The sequence below is a fragment of the Suricata suricatta genome, chromosome 2 (genome assembly GCF_006229205.1).
Source record: "Suricata suricatta isolate VVHF042 chromosome 2, meerkat_22Aug2017_6uvM2_HiC, whole genome shotgun sequence".
Taxonomy (NCBI): domain Eukaryota; kingdom Metazoa; phylum Chordata; class Mammalia; order Carnivora; family Herpestidae; genus Suricata; species Suricata suricatta.
Window position 1 is genome coordinate 15,282,906 of NC_043701.1, and position 17,392 is coordinate 15,300,297.

General features: G+C 39.4%; 1 protein-coding gene across 2 annotated transcripts in view; it reads right to left on the reverse strand.

Annotated features, from left to right (window-relative positions):
* The window catches only part of AKR1D1 (aldo-keto reductase family 1 member D1), a 45,134-nt gene extending 27,963 nt beyond the window's left edge, over positions 1-17,171 (reverse strand). For both annotated transcript variants that reach the window (XM_029955383.1, XM_029955375.1), the window contains exons 1-3: positions 17,079-17,171; positions 7,155-7,322; positions 3,081-3,197 (exon numbers count right to left, since the gene is read on the reverse strand). In XM_029955383.1, coding sequence (XP_029811243.1) covers positions 3,081-3,197; positions 7,155-7,322; positions 17,079-17,171 — 378 coding nt within the window. The remainder of the gene's footprint in view (positions 1-3,080; positions 3,198-7,154; positions 7,323-17,078) is intronic.
* Between the last annotated feature and the right edge of the window lie 221 nt (positions 17,172-17,392).

Below are 17,392 nucleotides of genomic sequence, written 5' to 3' on the forward strand. Positions count from 1 at the left end.
TGTATGGTGTAAGAGACTGGTCTAGTTTCATTCTTCTACATGTTGCTGTCCAGTTTTCCCAGCACCACCTGCTAAAGAGGCAGTCTTTTTTCCATTGGATACTCTTTCCTGCTTTGTCAAAAATTAATTGACCGTACATTTGTGGGCCCAGCTCTGAATCCCCATCAAAATTGCACCAATATTCTTCTCAAAACTAGAACAAACTATCCTCAAATTCATATGGAACCTCAAAAGACCCCGTTTAGCCAAAGTTATATTGAAGAAGAAAACCAAAACAGGAGGCATCACAATCCCAGACTTTAGCCTCTACTACAAAGCTGTCATCATCAAGACAGTATGGTATTGGCACAAAAACAGACACATAGACCAATGGAATAGAATAGAGAATCTAATGGGCTTTAAACCTGAGTTAGTTAATTTCTTATTTGGGGCCTCAACTTTCTCTTTGGTGAAGTGAGGTTACTGGGATATCTTATTACTAAGGTTCTTTTCCACATGAACATTTCAGAATATTATCTTTCATTTATTATAAAAAAATTTCAGACATTGTGCCAATAATTTCACACATATAATTTTAATGACTCCTTACAACACTCGTGGACTTACTATTGTCACCATTTTACTGATAATGAAATTCAAGTTCAGAAAGAACCAAGAAAGAAAGAGAAAAAGAAAAAGAAAAAAGAAAGATCAAAGTGACTACTACTAGTAAGTAATAAAGCTGAGAGTCAGTCCCTCTTCTGTGTGACTCCAAAGTCCATACAGACTTTTCCCACTGCACCACGTATAGGTGATGTGGAAAGAGATCAGATAATAACTTGACCAAGTCATCTGCCTTGTATGTGATACAGCTGAGATTCAAACTAGGCAGTCCATGCTCCTTACCACTGTGCTATGTGACTTGTAATTAATGAATTCAGTAGAAATCTGTTATTTTGCCATACCTATGCTATCTTCTCTGGAGGAGTTCATTCCATGTTGTTTGGGTGGGCTGACTCAGCTCTCACTCTTAGCTATAGAGATCAATCAATCAGTCACTCATTTGGCCCTTAGATCAAAAATTAGTAATGGGTAAATGGCCCAAGCAAAGCCACTCAGCATTTAATGTGTGGTTTTTCTTTCTCTGAATTCTCAAGCGGTGTTGACGGTGTAGGCTTGGCACGTCACATAGAGAGGGATTTTTGAGAGTGAAGTGAACCAAAACACAGAGATAGAGGAGGAGCCATATACATAGTTTGGATTTCTGGAATCAGTTGTGCCTGAATTAGATCTCCCTTGTAATTTTTAGCTCCCTTTTTAGCTAACACCAATTTGAGTTAAATGTCTGCCATTTATAACAGGAGTTCTGACAATGGCAGGCAATGGGCCATAAATGTGAAATTGGCCAGGTCAATATGGGATTGTGGACAGTGAGAAGTCTCCCACCTTCAGCTGAGAATTGGCACCCTTTGCTCTTCAATAGCATGGAATCTGTTAAATTGTTGTCTTGTTGTGCTTGAGATTCAGACAAATGAGCCTACTAAGGCTGGAGCTTTAGAGGACTTAGTAGAAAAACACTGGGTATTAGAATTTTTTGGCCATGTTTGCAACCTTAATGTAGTTCTTGAAGAAAGATGTGTTTGTTGCTACCGGTCTTGTTAAATGAGAGGTAAGATGATATTTTGCTAAAATGAATACTTTCTGCTTCTGGATGTCACCCAAATTGACAGAAGTTCAGATCTGAGCCCTCTGGAGGGAGAAAAGTTAGTGCCAGCCAAGGCAAGAAGGTAAGAATCCTACAGGGAAGTAATATTGGACTCTGGGAGAATTCTGGTTCTCAGTATCCCTCTGAAGACAAGATCTCAGGCCACAGATCCCCTACTGGGCAAAGGAGCACCATCCAATGAGATGCAGACTGTGTGGAAGGAACACATTAGCTGTACCTGCCTGTTTTATATTTTTTCAAGTGAGATGGAGGTCAGTAAGCTGAAGATGGAGCCAATGAGTAAAATAAGGAAGTTCTTTACTAAGAGACAGAAACTAGAGACCACAGATTAGATAGAAGAAATATGACCCTAAAAGGTTTCTAGTTTTAATTGCTCATTCATGCTTGACTGAATGTGGATTTACTAAAAGCCTATCAACATTTTAAAGGATATCGTCTTGTCCATGAAATCTCAACCTGACCAGTGAAAGCCTATGATTACCAAGGCCATTGTGAAGCCTCCAAACCTCTATCTATAGGAAGTAGGATGCAAAAAAGTAATTTTCTCCAGAGTCCATCTTGGATATGCTCACAGAGGAGAACCAACAAGCAAATTGTTTCCAGAGAATAGAATAGGGGCAGCCAGCTTGGCTGCATAAAGGAATTCTGGCCACTGTAATAGCAGACTCTTTGTTCTTCCTGATGAGCAATAGAATCTAATTTACCTTATAGACAAATGGCCAATTTTGTTTTTCAGTCTTTCCTGCCCTCACTGAAGTTTTAAAGTAGTGACTGCTCTTTAACATGTACAGTGTGTTGTTGTTGGTTAAATTCACAAGTCTGTAGACTGAGAATGTTCAAAGAAAGAGTGAATTTGAAATCACATAGGAATAGATATAACATAGATACCCTGACCTTGGTTCTGGCTCCAAAATCCTGACTATCCTTTGGGTTATTTCTTTTTGGAGGGGGTAGAGGGTGAGTAAGTTTCCAGTTATACATATTATTTTGCATTATGTTATGCAGGAACATTTTCATGACTGTGTGAACAGTAAGGAAGATGTGTCTGAATCCCAGATGACTAAAAGGTGGGGTACAGTTAGGAGACTACATGCTAGTTTGATGGAGAGAGTTTAAACTATAGTTGTAAAGACAAGATATATACAAAGTGCATTAGATTATGAATCAAGAAACTTGGGATCCAGGCCTGAGTCTGTTACACAAAATCTTTGTAGGCATTTGTTTGGGTTGGTCAGTACTATCTGATCTATAGTAATAAAACACCTTAACATTCTAAGGTGCTGAGTAATGAAGTGGCTTCATAACTTCATGAGCACAGCTGCTGACTCATGGTTGCCAAAGGGTGGAGAACTAACCTTTAGGCATCTGAACTCACCTTGAAAGCCATGGGTATTTCAATGATGTAAAGATCCACATAATCTAGCTGGAGGACATTAAGTGTTTTCTCCAGGGTTGGACGGACCATCTCAGGGTCATGGTTGGTAGCCCACAGCTAAAAGAATAAAAAGGTGATAGTTAACTAACATCCACACTTTATTTTTTTATTACAGTGATGCAGCCCTTTATCCAAAGCACTCATATACATGATTTACTTATTTCATTTTATAAAATTATATTTATGCTGTCGTGTCATCTGGGTATAGGATGAGTTCATATAACTCTTGACACCTGGAGTATACTTTATCCAAATATAGTACCAGTGACTTGAAGATCCACCTGAACCACAGAGGACATAGTTTGGTGACAAAGTCTTGCCCTGCTCCCTGCTAACTTCGGAACTGACCCTCAGCACTGTCAGTTTTCCTCAATGTGTAGGTAGAGAACATGTATCTGACTAGCTGTTTGGGTTAAGCACTTTATTTTCAGAACACTCTGATAAAAGGTATGCTTCAGCTGAGCAAGAAATATTGTTGTGGGAGTGACTTCACTGGATCTTTCATATTGTGACAGGTGTGTGGAAGCTGGTGAAATCTTTATTTATTTACTTATTTTGAGAGAGAGAGAGAGAGAGAGAGAGAGAGAGAGCGAGAGAGAGGGAATGCACGTGAGTGGGAGGAGGGGCAGAGAGAGAGGAGAGAGAATCCCAAGCAGGCTCCACACTGTCAGTGCAGCCTGGCCCAACTTGGGGCTTGATCTCATGAGTGAAATCAGGACCTGACTCAAAACCAAGGGTCAAATGCTTGCCAGACTGAGCCACCCAGGTGCTCCAAAACATTAAATTATTGCAACTGTTTAGATTTTCTTTTTCTGCTCCTTTGTTCTCATTTGGTCCTATTTAGACCCCAGGAAAATTCTGCCGATTCCTACTAAGAAATTACTGGCTCTCTGGCTAAACTGATAAGATCACCAAAATGGTGGCATTGGAGATCCCATCCTCATCTCCCAATAAAAGTCAGTAATTAGACAGCCATCTGTGGATGAAAAGGAGGACATGTTGATCAAACAGTACCAACTTCCAGCTATAAGATAAATAAATTCTGGGATCTAATGTCAAGCTTAGCGATTGTAGTTAATACTACTATATTGTATACTTGAACATTGCTAAGAGTATATCTTAAATGTCCTCACCACAAAAAGGAAATGGTAATTATGTGATATGATGGAGGTATTAGCTAACACTATGATGATAATCATTTTGCAATACATAAGTATATCAAATCAATATATATCTTGAGTTTATAAAATGTTATATGTTAATTATATCTCAATAAATCTGGAAAAAACAAATAAAATAAACCTAATAAAAAGAAAGAAAGAGAGAGAAAGAAAAAAAAATAAAGCTACTCAATCTCTAAAGTATTAGGTAATTGAAGATTAGGGCTTAGGTTATCAAACTAGAGCATGTGTACCCTTGAGGTCTACAAAACATAAGGTGCTGAGGGGTCCTCAGAGCCTTGTGATAAATTAATACATCTTCTTAGAGCATCAAGTTTGTTCAAAGTGCTTTTGGGAAATTTTTTTTTTCAAATTTCTGTACCCTTCTTGTCACAAGTAAGGGCAAACAAAGTTGGTAATATTTGATTTTTTTCTCTGGTGGACAATAATTTTTTTCTTGCCTTAAATGCATAAAGAAGAGAAAACAATGTAGAAATAGTAGAGGAAAAATGTGTTTTTGTCACTATTCTGGGACCCTTTGGTGTGTTATCACTGCCCTCCTACCTAACTGAATATTCTGTTTTATACATTTTAATTTATTTTTATTCAACAAACATAGAGTCCTAGCTCTGGTACTGTCTAAGTACTCTGTAAATCTTAACTCACAGAAATTTTATGAAATAGATGACTTAATTTGGTTCTATTTTTCTAACACAACAGATATGGCAATAGCTTTACCTGTCCACCAAGGAGATAGATAATAAGAAAAGTTTTTTGGTTTATTTTTCTAGGTGGTAACTTAAAACCTCATTTTTACACTGAAACAAGTGAGAAAATATTATGGGGAAAACACAAAAGTCTAAGAGCAAATTTAAGATAAGACATAAATCTTCAAAAATACTTCTGCCTTTGGGCAGGTTTCTTTGGCCCAAGTTTTCAGGATATGAGTTCAACATTATCCTTTGTTGGGAGCCTCCGAGCTATTGGCTGCCTCAGGCAAGGATATATCGCTCTCCAGGGAGCAACCAAAAAACAAGATTTACATCTGGAGGCTAGGAGAGTGCCATTTCCTGGTCCAAGATTTTGGCGACGGTCATGCTGGGCCAGACGTAGAATGGCCAAGGTGCACAAAAGATCAAACCGCATTTGGGAATGCAGCGTTAAGCTTCCCCTCCCCAGCAGCTGCAGACGCTAGTCTGCATGCTTCCCTTTGATGCTGAGTCCGGAGTTTGGGGTTTTCGTTTTCGGTTTTTTCCCCTTTCTCTAATATTCATTTGACTCTGTTACCTGGCAACCAACCCGGGTCAGTTTCCCGCCCCAAACCATATATAAGATAGTGTTTTCTGGAAAGGGAAGAAGGAGAGGAAGAAGAATAAAGAAGAGAGGCTTGATTGGAAACCGTGTGTTGTGTCTACACTCTCTGCACTCCCTTTCCTGCCCTTTCTCTCCCTCCGTCAGGAAAAGATCCCACGAGGATTCTCCGCCCTGCCGGGGTGGACGAGACAGGTACCGCTGAAGCCGGGGACAGTGCGCCGGGACCTGGCTTCGGCTGAGACAATCCTCCCCCAAAAACATTTTGGAAGCACCAGGTTAAGGGTTGATGTTTACTCCAATGACAGACTGTGTAATAAAAAAATCTTAAGGAATCAAAATTGTAAAGCTATAATAAAGTAAAAAGGTTCAGGCTGATATTTTGGGACATTGGCTGTATGTAGCCCCTTGGACTCATAACCCGTAAGTAGCAGGGGAGTTTGGGAACCACAAACTCCCAGAGAGCTTGGCAAGAAGCCTGAGTGGAGAGCTGGGAAGAGGGGGTGTCTGGGGAGTGCATGAAGTCAGAAGCAGCATCTTGTTCTCTTTTAGAACACTCAGGAGAATGGTATTACACGGTCTCCGAAGTTGTACAGCTTTATTCCTACAAAGCTGCCTGAAAATATACATCCTATATTTCCACTGGCTTTCATTTTAATCATGACACTTTATCTTTTGGATTGCTCTTTGGTGAGTAGTGATTTCTAACATTGGAAATTTCAAATGCTCAAAAGCTAGTGGTGATATAAACAAAATGTCATATATCCACACAATAGAGTACTATTTGGCTATAAAAAAAGAAATGAAATTCTCACTTGATCTTAGCCAAAAGGCTGAGAAGTGATAGAAATGAAATTCTTATACATGCTATAAACAAACATAGAAAATGTGATACTAAGTTAAAGAAGTTAGACACAAAAGGCCACATACCATATGATTCGATTTATATGAGATGTCCAAAATAGGAACTCTATAAAGACAGAAAGTAGGTCAGTGGTTGCCAGGGACTGGAAAGAGAGGAAAAAATGGGGGGCAACTACTGGTGGGTATAGGACTCTTTTTGGAGTGATGAAAATATTCTGAAATTAGGTAATAGTGATGTTTATGCAACTTTGTAAATATACTAAAAGTCACTGATTTAACTTGATGAACTTAATGGTATGTGAATTATTGCTCAATAAACAAATTAGTGATCTTTGAAAAAATAGGCATGTACAAAAGCAAAGAAGACTGTCTTTTAAAGAAATCTTTGGCAAATGATTACTTAAGATGAACCACCTTACCTTCCTTCCACTTCCCAATTTTTCTGCTTTGTAGACTTGGCTCTTCCCATATTGTCTTAAATCATGCCCATGTATGAAGAAGGAAATGTGCCCTAACCCTCAAAGGGCTAATTAGTCAGTCCCTAACTTCTAGGAAAGAATGAGCAATTTGGGAGTGGAGAAATCACTCCTCTTGTTGAGCCCAACATTTCTTAACAGAGAAAAGTGACACCAGATCAACTATTAATATAAGGAGTTGGAGGGTGGAAAGAAGATCTCACCTTTCCACAGTAGAAAATATCTTCCCTTCGCACCTTTCCTTCTGCTATCTTCTCCCTGATGGCCTCCCCTACTTCATGTTCATTCTGATAGAGGTAGGCCCCATCAATGTGCCGGTACCCTGTGTCAATGGCAATCTTCACCGACTTCTTACAGGTTCCTGTAGGAGTCTGAAATGACAAGTGGGTCGGAGTGGGGAAAAAGAGAAATGGATCTTTTCTTTAATCATTCTTGATCAGGACACTGTACACACAGACATTATTTTACAACAAAAATGACAAATTCCCAATTACATGCTGTTTTGATTGGAAGATGGTGTCTGGAGGCTGAGGACACTGACCTCACAGGGAGTTTCCGTCCCACCTTCATTGGGGTGCTCCCTGCATCCCAAGGCTGTCCTAACTTTGTAGTCTCAGAAAAGTAATGGATCAGTTTTACCAGTGAGAAGAGATTTCACGACAGCTATGTCATAGGAGGCCACAAGTTCACTGAAGAAAGCTCAGTTACAAAGCAATGTTTTGGATAAACAAACTGAGAATATATCAACAGAATGGAATTTCACTCAATAATAAAAAGGAATGAAGTACTGATATAGCAACATGAATAAATATCCAAAAAATTATACTAATTGAAAGAAGCCAGACAAAAAATAAATACATTGTGATTCCATTTAAATAAAATGCCAACATATGAAAACTAATGTATAGTTCAGATACAGATTGGTGATTATCTGGGATGGGGGATCAGGGGGCCTGCATGGGTGGCAGGAAAGGATTGCAAAAGAATACAAGAAAAGTTTTGTGGTGATGGATATATTTGCCATCTTGATTGTAGTTATGGTTTCATGGGTATGCGTTAAACATCAAACTGAGTTTCATGTATATGAGTTAAACATCAAGCTGTATACTTTAAATATGTACAGTTTATTGTATGTCAATTATTCTCCAATAGAGCAGGGAAAAAGAATTTGGGAGGGTGTTAGATCTTTCAAGATATATTTCTATCAAATTTGGTAGCCAAACCTTTGTTCGTTTTATTAACCTGCATGGAGCATAAGAATAAGAATATCCTCTCTCCTGAACATTAACAGAACCAAAAGACCTGACAAACTCCTGACACTGGAAGTATAAATTATCCATTTTTCAGATTGCACATAATCACTGTTCTTTAGGTATGGTGACATTTTATTTTATTTTTTTAATATTTTATTTATTTTTGAGAGAGAGAGAGAGAGCCTGCATGCAGGTGCATAAGTGAGCAGGGCAGGGGCAGAAAGAGGGAGACAGACTCTGAAGCAGACCCAACGTGGGACTTGACCTCATTGACTATGAGATCATGACCTGAGACAAAGTTGAAGCTTAACTGACTGAGACGCTCAGATGGTGACGTTCCATGAGTGTGTCTCTTTTTAGTTCAATTTTTTCTTAAGGAGAAATGAAAGCCTTGATGGATATTTCCATCAAGACAATCATCTAGTCTCACTGAATATGATTTTCAAATCATCTTTTAGGTTATGTGTGAAGGAGAGGTTTAATCCTATTTGTCGATTTGTATTGACCTCATATTCAGATGGTGATCATTCTTATCTTCACAATGTTGAGAACTACTTGTCCTTGCTTCTATATCTTCAGTGTTCTAACCAAATGCTTGGTAAATCTCAACAGACCTGTGAATTCTGGCCCGCAGAATTCGATTTATTGAGAATGAGTGAGACAAGAAATATCTTGTATTTCTAGTGACTTTATAGTCCTGCACTGGAAATAACAAGCCCTGGGAGCATAAATTGTATTTTCTTTCCCTACTTCAGTTGAAAGTCATCACTATTGGGAGGATAAGAGGATATGAAAAATGAACAAATTGGCTACACAGATGGTATTAGAAAATAAGATTCATAGTCACAAATATCAAATAGCTGGTAAAAGAGACACACATTCCAGGAATATGAGAAATACCTCTTTGGTTAATTAATTGGCAACATGATTAACAAGGCTTGAATATCAACTGAGGCAAGAAAACCCACCCACAAAACACCCCGTAAAATGAGATGTTATGGATGACAGCAAGTGTATAACACAAAAAGTACAGTGGAAGAGGAGGCTTGGGATAGAATCCAGAAATTGAAGGGAAAAAATAAAAAATACTGCTTCCATTATCAGGTATATACCTAGTATAAAAGAATACAGTTTAATATGAGATGGTTAATATAATCTCAGGAAGAGCACTGAGATTTTGTGGCTGGAACTGATAAATGTTAAGCATAGAACCCAAGAAGATTTACTATAAAGGAAAAAAACCCCAACCACTGCATATTAAAGTATAAACTTATATTTTCAAAGATCAACAGGGTTGAACAAAAAGAGCATTTAGGATAAAGAAAATGAGAATGACGAAAACCACGTTAGTGTGGTACTGACGGTGAGCCTGATAGACAAACGATGCTTTATTTCATAAACACATGACATAGAAGCAAGTTATAGTAGTGAGAGTCTTCAGTTATTCAGCTACCACTAAAGTGCCTTTTCTAGAGGCTGAATACCTGGTGTGGGAAATCAAATAGCCAAGTCGTGTGTTAAGAGATTATAGGGAATGCACTACAAAGCAGAACACTGCTTTCTGGCCTTGCTGAAAACAGTGGGCCAGGTGGTATTTAGTTAATGTATGTCTAGAGGTTGAGTCCTTTCTGTCCTCAGAAATTCCTTAGACCATGTTACCTATGGAATATCTTGTCTTGCTCTCCACCCTGCTCTCTGCATCTGCTCTTTTGTAGTATTGGGAATCCCTTGTTTTTCTGCATGCTTTCTATAGCTTTCTATATGTTCTTACTGGCCCACTGATGTATTGCACACTGTTTCCCTGAATGTATGCTTAATATATACAGGAGCTTGAGAGCATCTTGGAGAGACTTCCCTTAGCCTCCCCCTCACCTCTCTTGACCTGTGGAGTTTTAAGTAATCCTTTCTGCCATCCTCAGCTTTGCTGGACAAAGCTGAAAGCCAAACCAACAGTCTGCTACAATCTTTGCTTCCTAAAAATGGTAGAAGCAGCAATGAGTTGAATTACTCTTTTGGACTCAATTCTAATCAATATGGAGGAACTAGTTGGAAATCTGGATGTGAGAAAAATGCTTCTTTACAATTCTTAAGTGTGGCACAAGAGAACTGTATGTACATCCTGACAGATTCCTTAGGAAAATTCACTTTCAGGAAAACTGAAAGCAAATAGAATACTATATTTAGAGACTCAAATAAATGATATGATAGGAGAATCTAAAATGCAAAACTTTGACTCCAAAATTAAGGACAATAACAGTGGAATAAAGAATTCTATTTCTTAAAATGGCCAACAGCACCATTCCTCCATTTAAGAAAGGAGAGTCCTGTAAGGATGCGGTGCCATCCTCCAAGATGTAACATTGACCCTAGGTCAACATCCATGATACAATGTTGTGTCCCCAGTAAGGAGAATACATGAGTCTGAAAGCACAGTAGGAGTGATTCAGCTTAGCATTACCTTCTTTGACTCACTTGGAAAATGTGTACTTCTCATCTCTGAATTTTAGGCTCAGTAGATCCTAGTTCCTAGTTCTGGTTCCCAGGGCAACCCAGCCTCCTTATTTCAAGAGTTTAGCATTTGAGAAAAATGCCATACTGGCAGGGGTAAGTGACCTTATTACAGGAAAAGGTAGGGCTCCTTCACTGTTACAAACGAGCCAGGGAGGAAAATGTCGGGCACCTAGGCCATCCAATGACATATCCCTTCCCAAATTTGATAGTTAATCGATAAGACCAGTGGCCATGATCTAAGTTGACCAGGGACTCAGACAACTCAGTGGTGAGAATCTGAGTTATAATATCTTGTCAGCCATATAGTCTAGAAAAGATGTTAGTTAAGGATGCGAAAAATCTAGACTAGGTAGTCCAGGAAGGAGAGGAGAGAAGTTGCAACTTGAAGTCACTTTAGTGGCAGAAGCTATTTTGTCCTGCCAACCTACCTCTTTAAAAACTTTTCCAGGAGAGAGACCAAACAGTCTGGAAGAGCTTTTCCCAGCGGTGAACTTAGTCTACAAAACCAGTAGGTTCAACTGGTACCCGGTGTGGGCTGTAGTGGCTGTCATGGTGAACCACAGGACAGAAGAATCCATTTGTTCTGGTGCCAGCAGTGTTGGCTGCCAGTTACTCACATCTGATTCTCACTATGAATAATACAGGATATAACAACCCGGCTCTCTAACCTCAACTCAGCACAACTTTATGGCGCCATTCCCGAGCTCCCTGTGGGACTAATCCCAGTTGTGACTGGATCGAAGTGCGACTCTCCCCGTTGCACAGACCTGATTTTCTCTCTCCCTTACAGGTCTGATTCCTGAGAGCACTCTTCCCTAAGTCCCCTGCACGCAAATCTCCTTCTCAGAGTCTTTTCTCCAGGGTGCCCAACCTAAGACATTAGGATACAGAAGGATTCCTTCAACTACTGAGAGTACTAATGATACATGAAGAGTGATAAATGTGACCACATTAAACTCAAGAAACTCTGCTCATCAAGACACCATTAAAAGTAAAACGACAAATGGGAAGGGATATTTTCATATAGATGTAAGTGACAGAGGACTCATATCCAGATACTTCACAAATCCAGTATCAATAAGAGAAGGGAAATCCAATAAAGAAAAATGCATAGAAGGCACAGCCACTTTGCAAAAGATATCAAAATGTTTCATAAAAATATGAAAAACTGGCCAATTTCATCCACCGTAAAGAAAATAGAAATTAAACCACAATGAGGGATTACTCCACACTTACTAGAACTGCATAAATTAAAAAGACACCAAATCTTGGTGAGAATGTGAAGCAGGGGTAACCTCATGTATTGCTAGAGGGGGTGCTAATTATATAAATACCTTGGAAATTTTCTACATTGACATCATGCCCTTCCAGCTCAGGGGCAGAATGGGCTTGATGATTGAGGCTCTTCTTTGGTCCTCATCAAGGGCTTGGACTTTACCTCTCCTTTGCCCCGGAAACAAAGCCACTCTCCAGACTGTGAAAATTGCTTGCAGCTATAGAAATCTTAACCAGGGCCACCCAGGAAGAAATATTGGATCAGTTAGACCCCCAATCTACTTCCTACATCACTCCTTCCCTGTAACTTGATTCTTGATCTACCCCTTAACTAGAATTTGCTCATTGCTACTTTACTTTTGAACAAGTGTTCTCTCTCTTGAAACATTTCATCTTTTCTTACATTTTAGTTATATGTGGTTTTTTTTCTGTCCTCAGTCACTCCATTTACAGATCTCTTGCTTCTAGCCCATTGTTTCAACCCCTGTGTTACCTAGGGAAATGCCTTGCATATGGAAGTCACACAATAAATACTTATCGAACTGAATTATTGCATGTTTTCCAAAATATTTACTATTTGTCCTGGATTTGTGTCACTTGATATCTGGTAACATTCTTGAGTTTCACTCGAATATTTTGATAAATATTGGCTACTGACTTCATGGGCTGATGTTCATAATTTGATAGAATTAATTTCTATCAAAGCTGAATAAAAGAGTGTAAGACCCAAACCCTCACCTATGAGAACTTCCCAGATGGAGCTGTAGGGAAATCTGTTGGGAGGCTGTTATATACTATTTCATCCATGTATGAAAGCATACTGGGAAGCTTCCAAAGGAAAAGTCACATGGATAATCTGCATGTTTTAGTTTTCATTAGTGGTCATTAGGTGGGGGTCATGCACAGAGGGCCGGGTGCTACTGAGCATTGGTTCCATCTCAAATTCCCCGAATCCACATGCATGGAACACCTTTATAAGAAGTCTGGGCATATTAAGAGAAAACAAATCTCTAAGTCAGCTGGGCTGGAGCCCCTCACACAGCTTCATAGCATTATCCCTCCAAGTTGCTTCCCCAGTTCCTGTCTCCACATGGTCTAGTGGAATCTAAACAGGGCAGCGGTCAGGAGAGACAGTGTTAGCATTCCTTCCTTTAGCCTTCCGTGTCTGCTCCCACCTTTCTCTCCCTGAAGACATGCCTAGATCTTTCCCTGGCACCCTCCTGCCCTCTTACTTCTGTGTTAAGACTGAACAGGATTCCAGGGAAGAAAAGATGCTGACTGACTTGACCACATACACAGGACACAAATGAATTTCAGTTAAAAGAGTTGCCTCAGCCTGGCATTTGCCTTCTACTTCTTGTTGTGAATGAAGGGTTTGAAAAGAATCTAAGGCATGCCAAATAGAGAGGGAGAAATTTTGGCATCCAACTTTGCCTTTAGGACTAAGACTGAATCTGAAGGTAAATGTAATTGAGTACTTTTATTTCAGGGTGGCCGTCTGGGGCACAGGTCATTCCAGCCTCTGTCTCACCAGCCTTGGGAAGATGATCAGGGAATTACCAGTTGCATAGTTTGGAATAGGAAGCCATGACTGCTTTTTGGGAGATACTCCATTTCCCCCACTCCTCCTCTCTTCCTGGAGTCTCAACAAACCCTCCAGATTAATGTGGTGTATTTTTTTCTCACATTAGAGTTTCTGCTTTTGTGAGGTCTACCATTAACTTCATCTATTACTTTACAACGGGTAATATTTCTGATCACAAATGCAGTGGGTGCAGGCATGATCGTCAGTGCTCAGTATCCTTCTTTTGCCATAGTGTTGAATCAGTGTATGTCTTATTTTCTGAAGTGAAATATGAACCTTTTTGGGAAAGTAACACATGACTGCTGTTGAATGTCCATAACCTATATCAGTTAATATTACTAGGCACAGAGTGCGCACTTAATTGTACTTATTGTAGGCATAGCACTTTTAGCCCCGCAGAGTTTCAGGAGAGATAGACAGACAGAAATCCATCCTGTATACACACACATACACACTCACACACATCCTACATACTTTCATGATACATATTCCTAGATACTTTCATAAATAGAAATAGACATAGAAAAATCATAGTTAGAGGGGCATCTGGGTGGCTCAGTCAGTGAAGCATCTCACTTTTGATTTTGGTTCAGGTTATGATTTCATGGTTTGTGAGATTGAGCCCTGTGTTGGGCTCCGTGCTGACAACACCAAGCCTGCTTGTGCTCACTCTCTCTCTCTCTCTCTCTCCATCAAAATAAATAAATAAGCATTAAAAAAAAGAGAAAGTCATAGGAATATGTAGTTTTATTGATATAAGATACATTCTTAACCGAAAACATAGTATAAGGCTTAGAACATAGAATCTAGACCTAAAGTACGTTGGTTAAAATCCAAGCTCTGTTCCCTAGCATTACAAGTTTGGGGCAATTTTTTATCTCTTTACTTCAGTTTTATCATCTGTAAATGATGTTAAATGGTGTATCTTTTGTAAAGTTTTGAATATTCAATTAGAAAATGTTTTGTAAAGCACTTAAAATAGTTCCTGGCACATGTTAAGTGATCAGAAAACTTGAACTTTTATTTTTTTTTGAACTGTTTTAAACTTTATTATTGTATCCATTTATATCGCCATACCCTCTGAGGCTCACAAACACAGACATCTTCTTTTACACATGCACTCATTTTTCTGAAAGTGTCAGCTGAATATCCATGACATACTAGATAATATTCTGGAAATAGAAAGCTGAACAAGACACTCTCTTTCATAATAGTTTCATAGTCTTATGGGGGAAGATTACAGAGAAACAATGATTACAATATAGTGTGATAAGGGCTACAATAGAGTCAAGTGTAAGGGGCTATGAGGACACGAGAGGGGTAAGTTGGGGTGACTGAGAGATGGGCTTCTGAGGAGTAGTATCCTTGACCTGAGTCTTGATGGTTTAGTAGAAGTTTAGCCAGCTAGCTGAACAAATCAGAAGAAAGGGTATTCCAGATAGAGGGCAGCATGTTCACAGGCACAGAGATGGGAGGAATTGAGGTAGTTGTGTGTTACACCCAGAGGGGAGAGGTGGAGAGTGGTGGTAGATTCTGCTGGACAGATGGGTCTTGACTGACCCATAAAAGCTCAGTGTGCAGGGTAAGGAATGTGAATTCTACCCAATAATTGATAGGGGGCCAATGAAATAATTAAGCAGAGGAGTGACATGATCAGATTTGAGTCTGAGGAAGATCCTGACAGTCTCACTTTGAATAATTAATTGGAAGGGACAAAATTGGAAGAATAGCCTAACAATAAAGTAACAGCCCAAACTAAGGTAGTGACAAAGGAGATAAAGGAGAAAGTGTGAATTAAACAAATATTTCTGAGAGAAATTCAACGGCAATCATTTGGAAGTAATGTGGACAAAGGCATAACCAAGGATAGAGGGAAGAATGAAGGCATGCACTCAGGTTTCTGGCTTGGGTGGCTCAGAGTGGTAGTGTTAATTTCTAGGATGGGGAGTATTTTGGGGGAGGGAGAGACGGGTAGTCCAGTGTTGTTATACAGAGTTGGAGGTGTCTATGGAAGACGGAGTATATACTTAGCTGTACAACAGAATTATCCACGGAGCTTGTTGAATGCAAATATTCAGCCTCTACCCCTAAAGAACCAGACTTAGTAGACCAGAGGTGAGGACGAAGGAAAAGTATTTCTTAAAAAAAAATCCCCAAGTGGTTTAATGTAGCCAGCCTATGGCTGTATGGGGATATATAACAACAACAACAACAACAGCAACAAAATAGGAAATATAGTTTTAGAAGCATATATGTGATTGGAGCCAAGATTATGAACGAGGTCATGTACAGACCACGGGCAAAGTAAGAAGAAGGGGCCAATGACTAAGACGCTTACAATTGTTCCGGTAGTGACTTTCCTTCATATTACAAAAAACAGTGGAACTGGGCAGTTGCTGTGGACACAAGTATTAACTACTCTTGGCACGTCTAGTTTATTTTTCTCTCTCTGCCTTCCGTTCTCCCTGCTGCCCCAGAGTAATCTTTCAGAAGCCCTGATCTCATGATGCTTTTCCTCTGTTTCTAACCTTCACATAATCCCTCCTTGTATACAGTGAAGTTTCAACTCCTTGGCATAGTATCCAAGGTTCTTTATCACCTAGTCTAGCGTGCATTTCCAGAGCCAGCTGCCATTGCCTTCGCCATTAATTCTATGTGCCAGCCACTACAGGCCTGGCCTCTGCCGGACACCTGATATATCTTTGTGCCTCTGTATTTCTCCTTCTGCCTAAAATGTGCTGCCTCAGCTCCGCCTCTCTGCCTCGTAACTCACAGCGCTACAGAGGTCACTCATACATGATCGCACAGATCCATCGGCATTCCTGTACATACCATGGTTCATTCTGGTAATCAGCATGAAATTTGAATTGCAATGAGAAAAGCAGAAATCTTTTCCTTATAAGTGGAAACTGTGCTTTAATGGAAATCTATTCAATCTTGAAGGTCAAATTTAACGACCCCTTTTTCTGGATTTTCAGAGAGATACTGTTTACAGTTCTGGAGTAGAATTTACTCCTATCTTCATTGTTCTACAATTAACTATTAAAGAGTCAGCCTCCTCTGTTTGATTTTTAATTCCTAGGCAGCGCAGACCCTATTCTCTTCATATTTGAAGATTCTGCAGCCTAGTGCTTCATACGTGGTAGATTTTCACTAAATGCTTATTAGACTGAACTAGAAATTCTCAAATATAAGCTTTTAAAACCCCATAAGTAATAAACTCAGAAACATTACGTGTCTCAGTTCAGTCCAATAGTCAGAATTCAGCTAAATTTCAGCCAAGGGAGCAGAAAAATCCCATTCTCTAATTCAAGATAATTTTAAATTATAAACTGATACAGTTTTAACCTCTGGCTCAGTACTCAGGACACCAGGTGGTACTCCTTGGAGGTGACTTTCGTTATTATAAAAAGTAAATCAATGTGCTCCATTCAAAGTGAATTAAAAATTATGCTCTAGGGCCATTTAAAAACAATACAAATAAAAAGGAGAGAGAGACTTACCAGTTTAGGTTCTGAGTAGGTGCCAAGACCGATGATAGGAATGCTGTTTCCATCACTTAGGGGTATACGGTGACTTGTAGCACTGAGGTTCATCCTGGAGAGAGTCTGGGTTTCAAGCCCTTCAGAGTAATTCCGGACACTATGGGGAAAGTCTTTTGGAAAGGATATTTTAGGGCCTATTTAATGAAAGAAAGGAGAGTCAGAGGGAGGAGCAGTGGGAGGGAAGAGAGATTAGGAGATCTATTTCTCAACCTGTTTTTTTTTTTTTCTTTTTCCCAGGTTGTTTTGAAAATCTAGAGATTGTCCTTTGAACT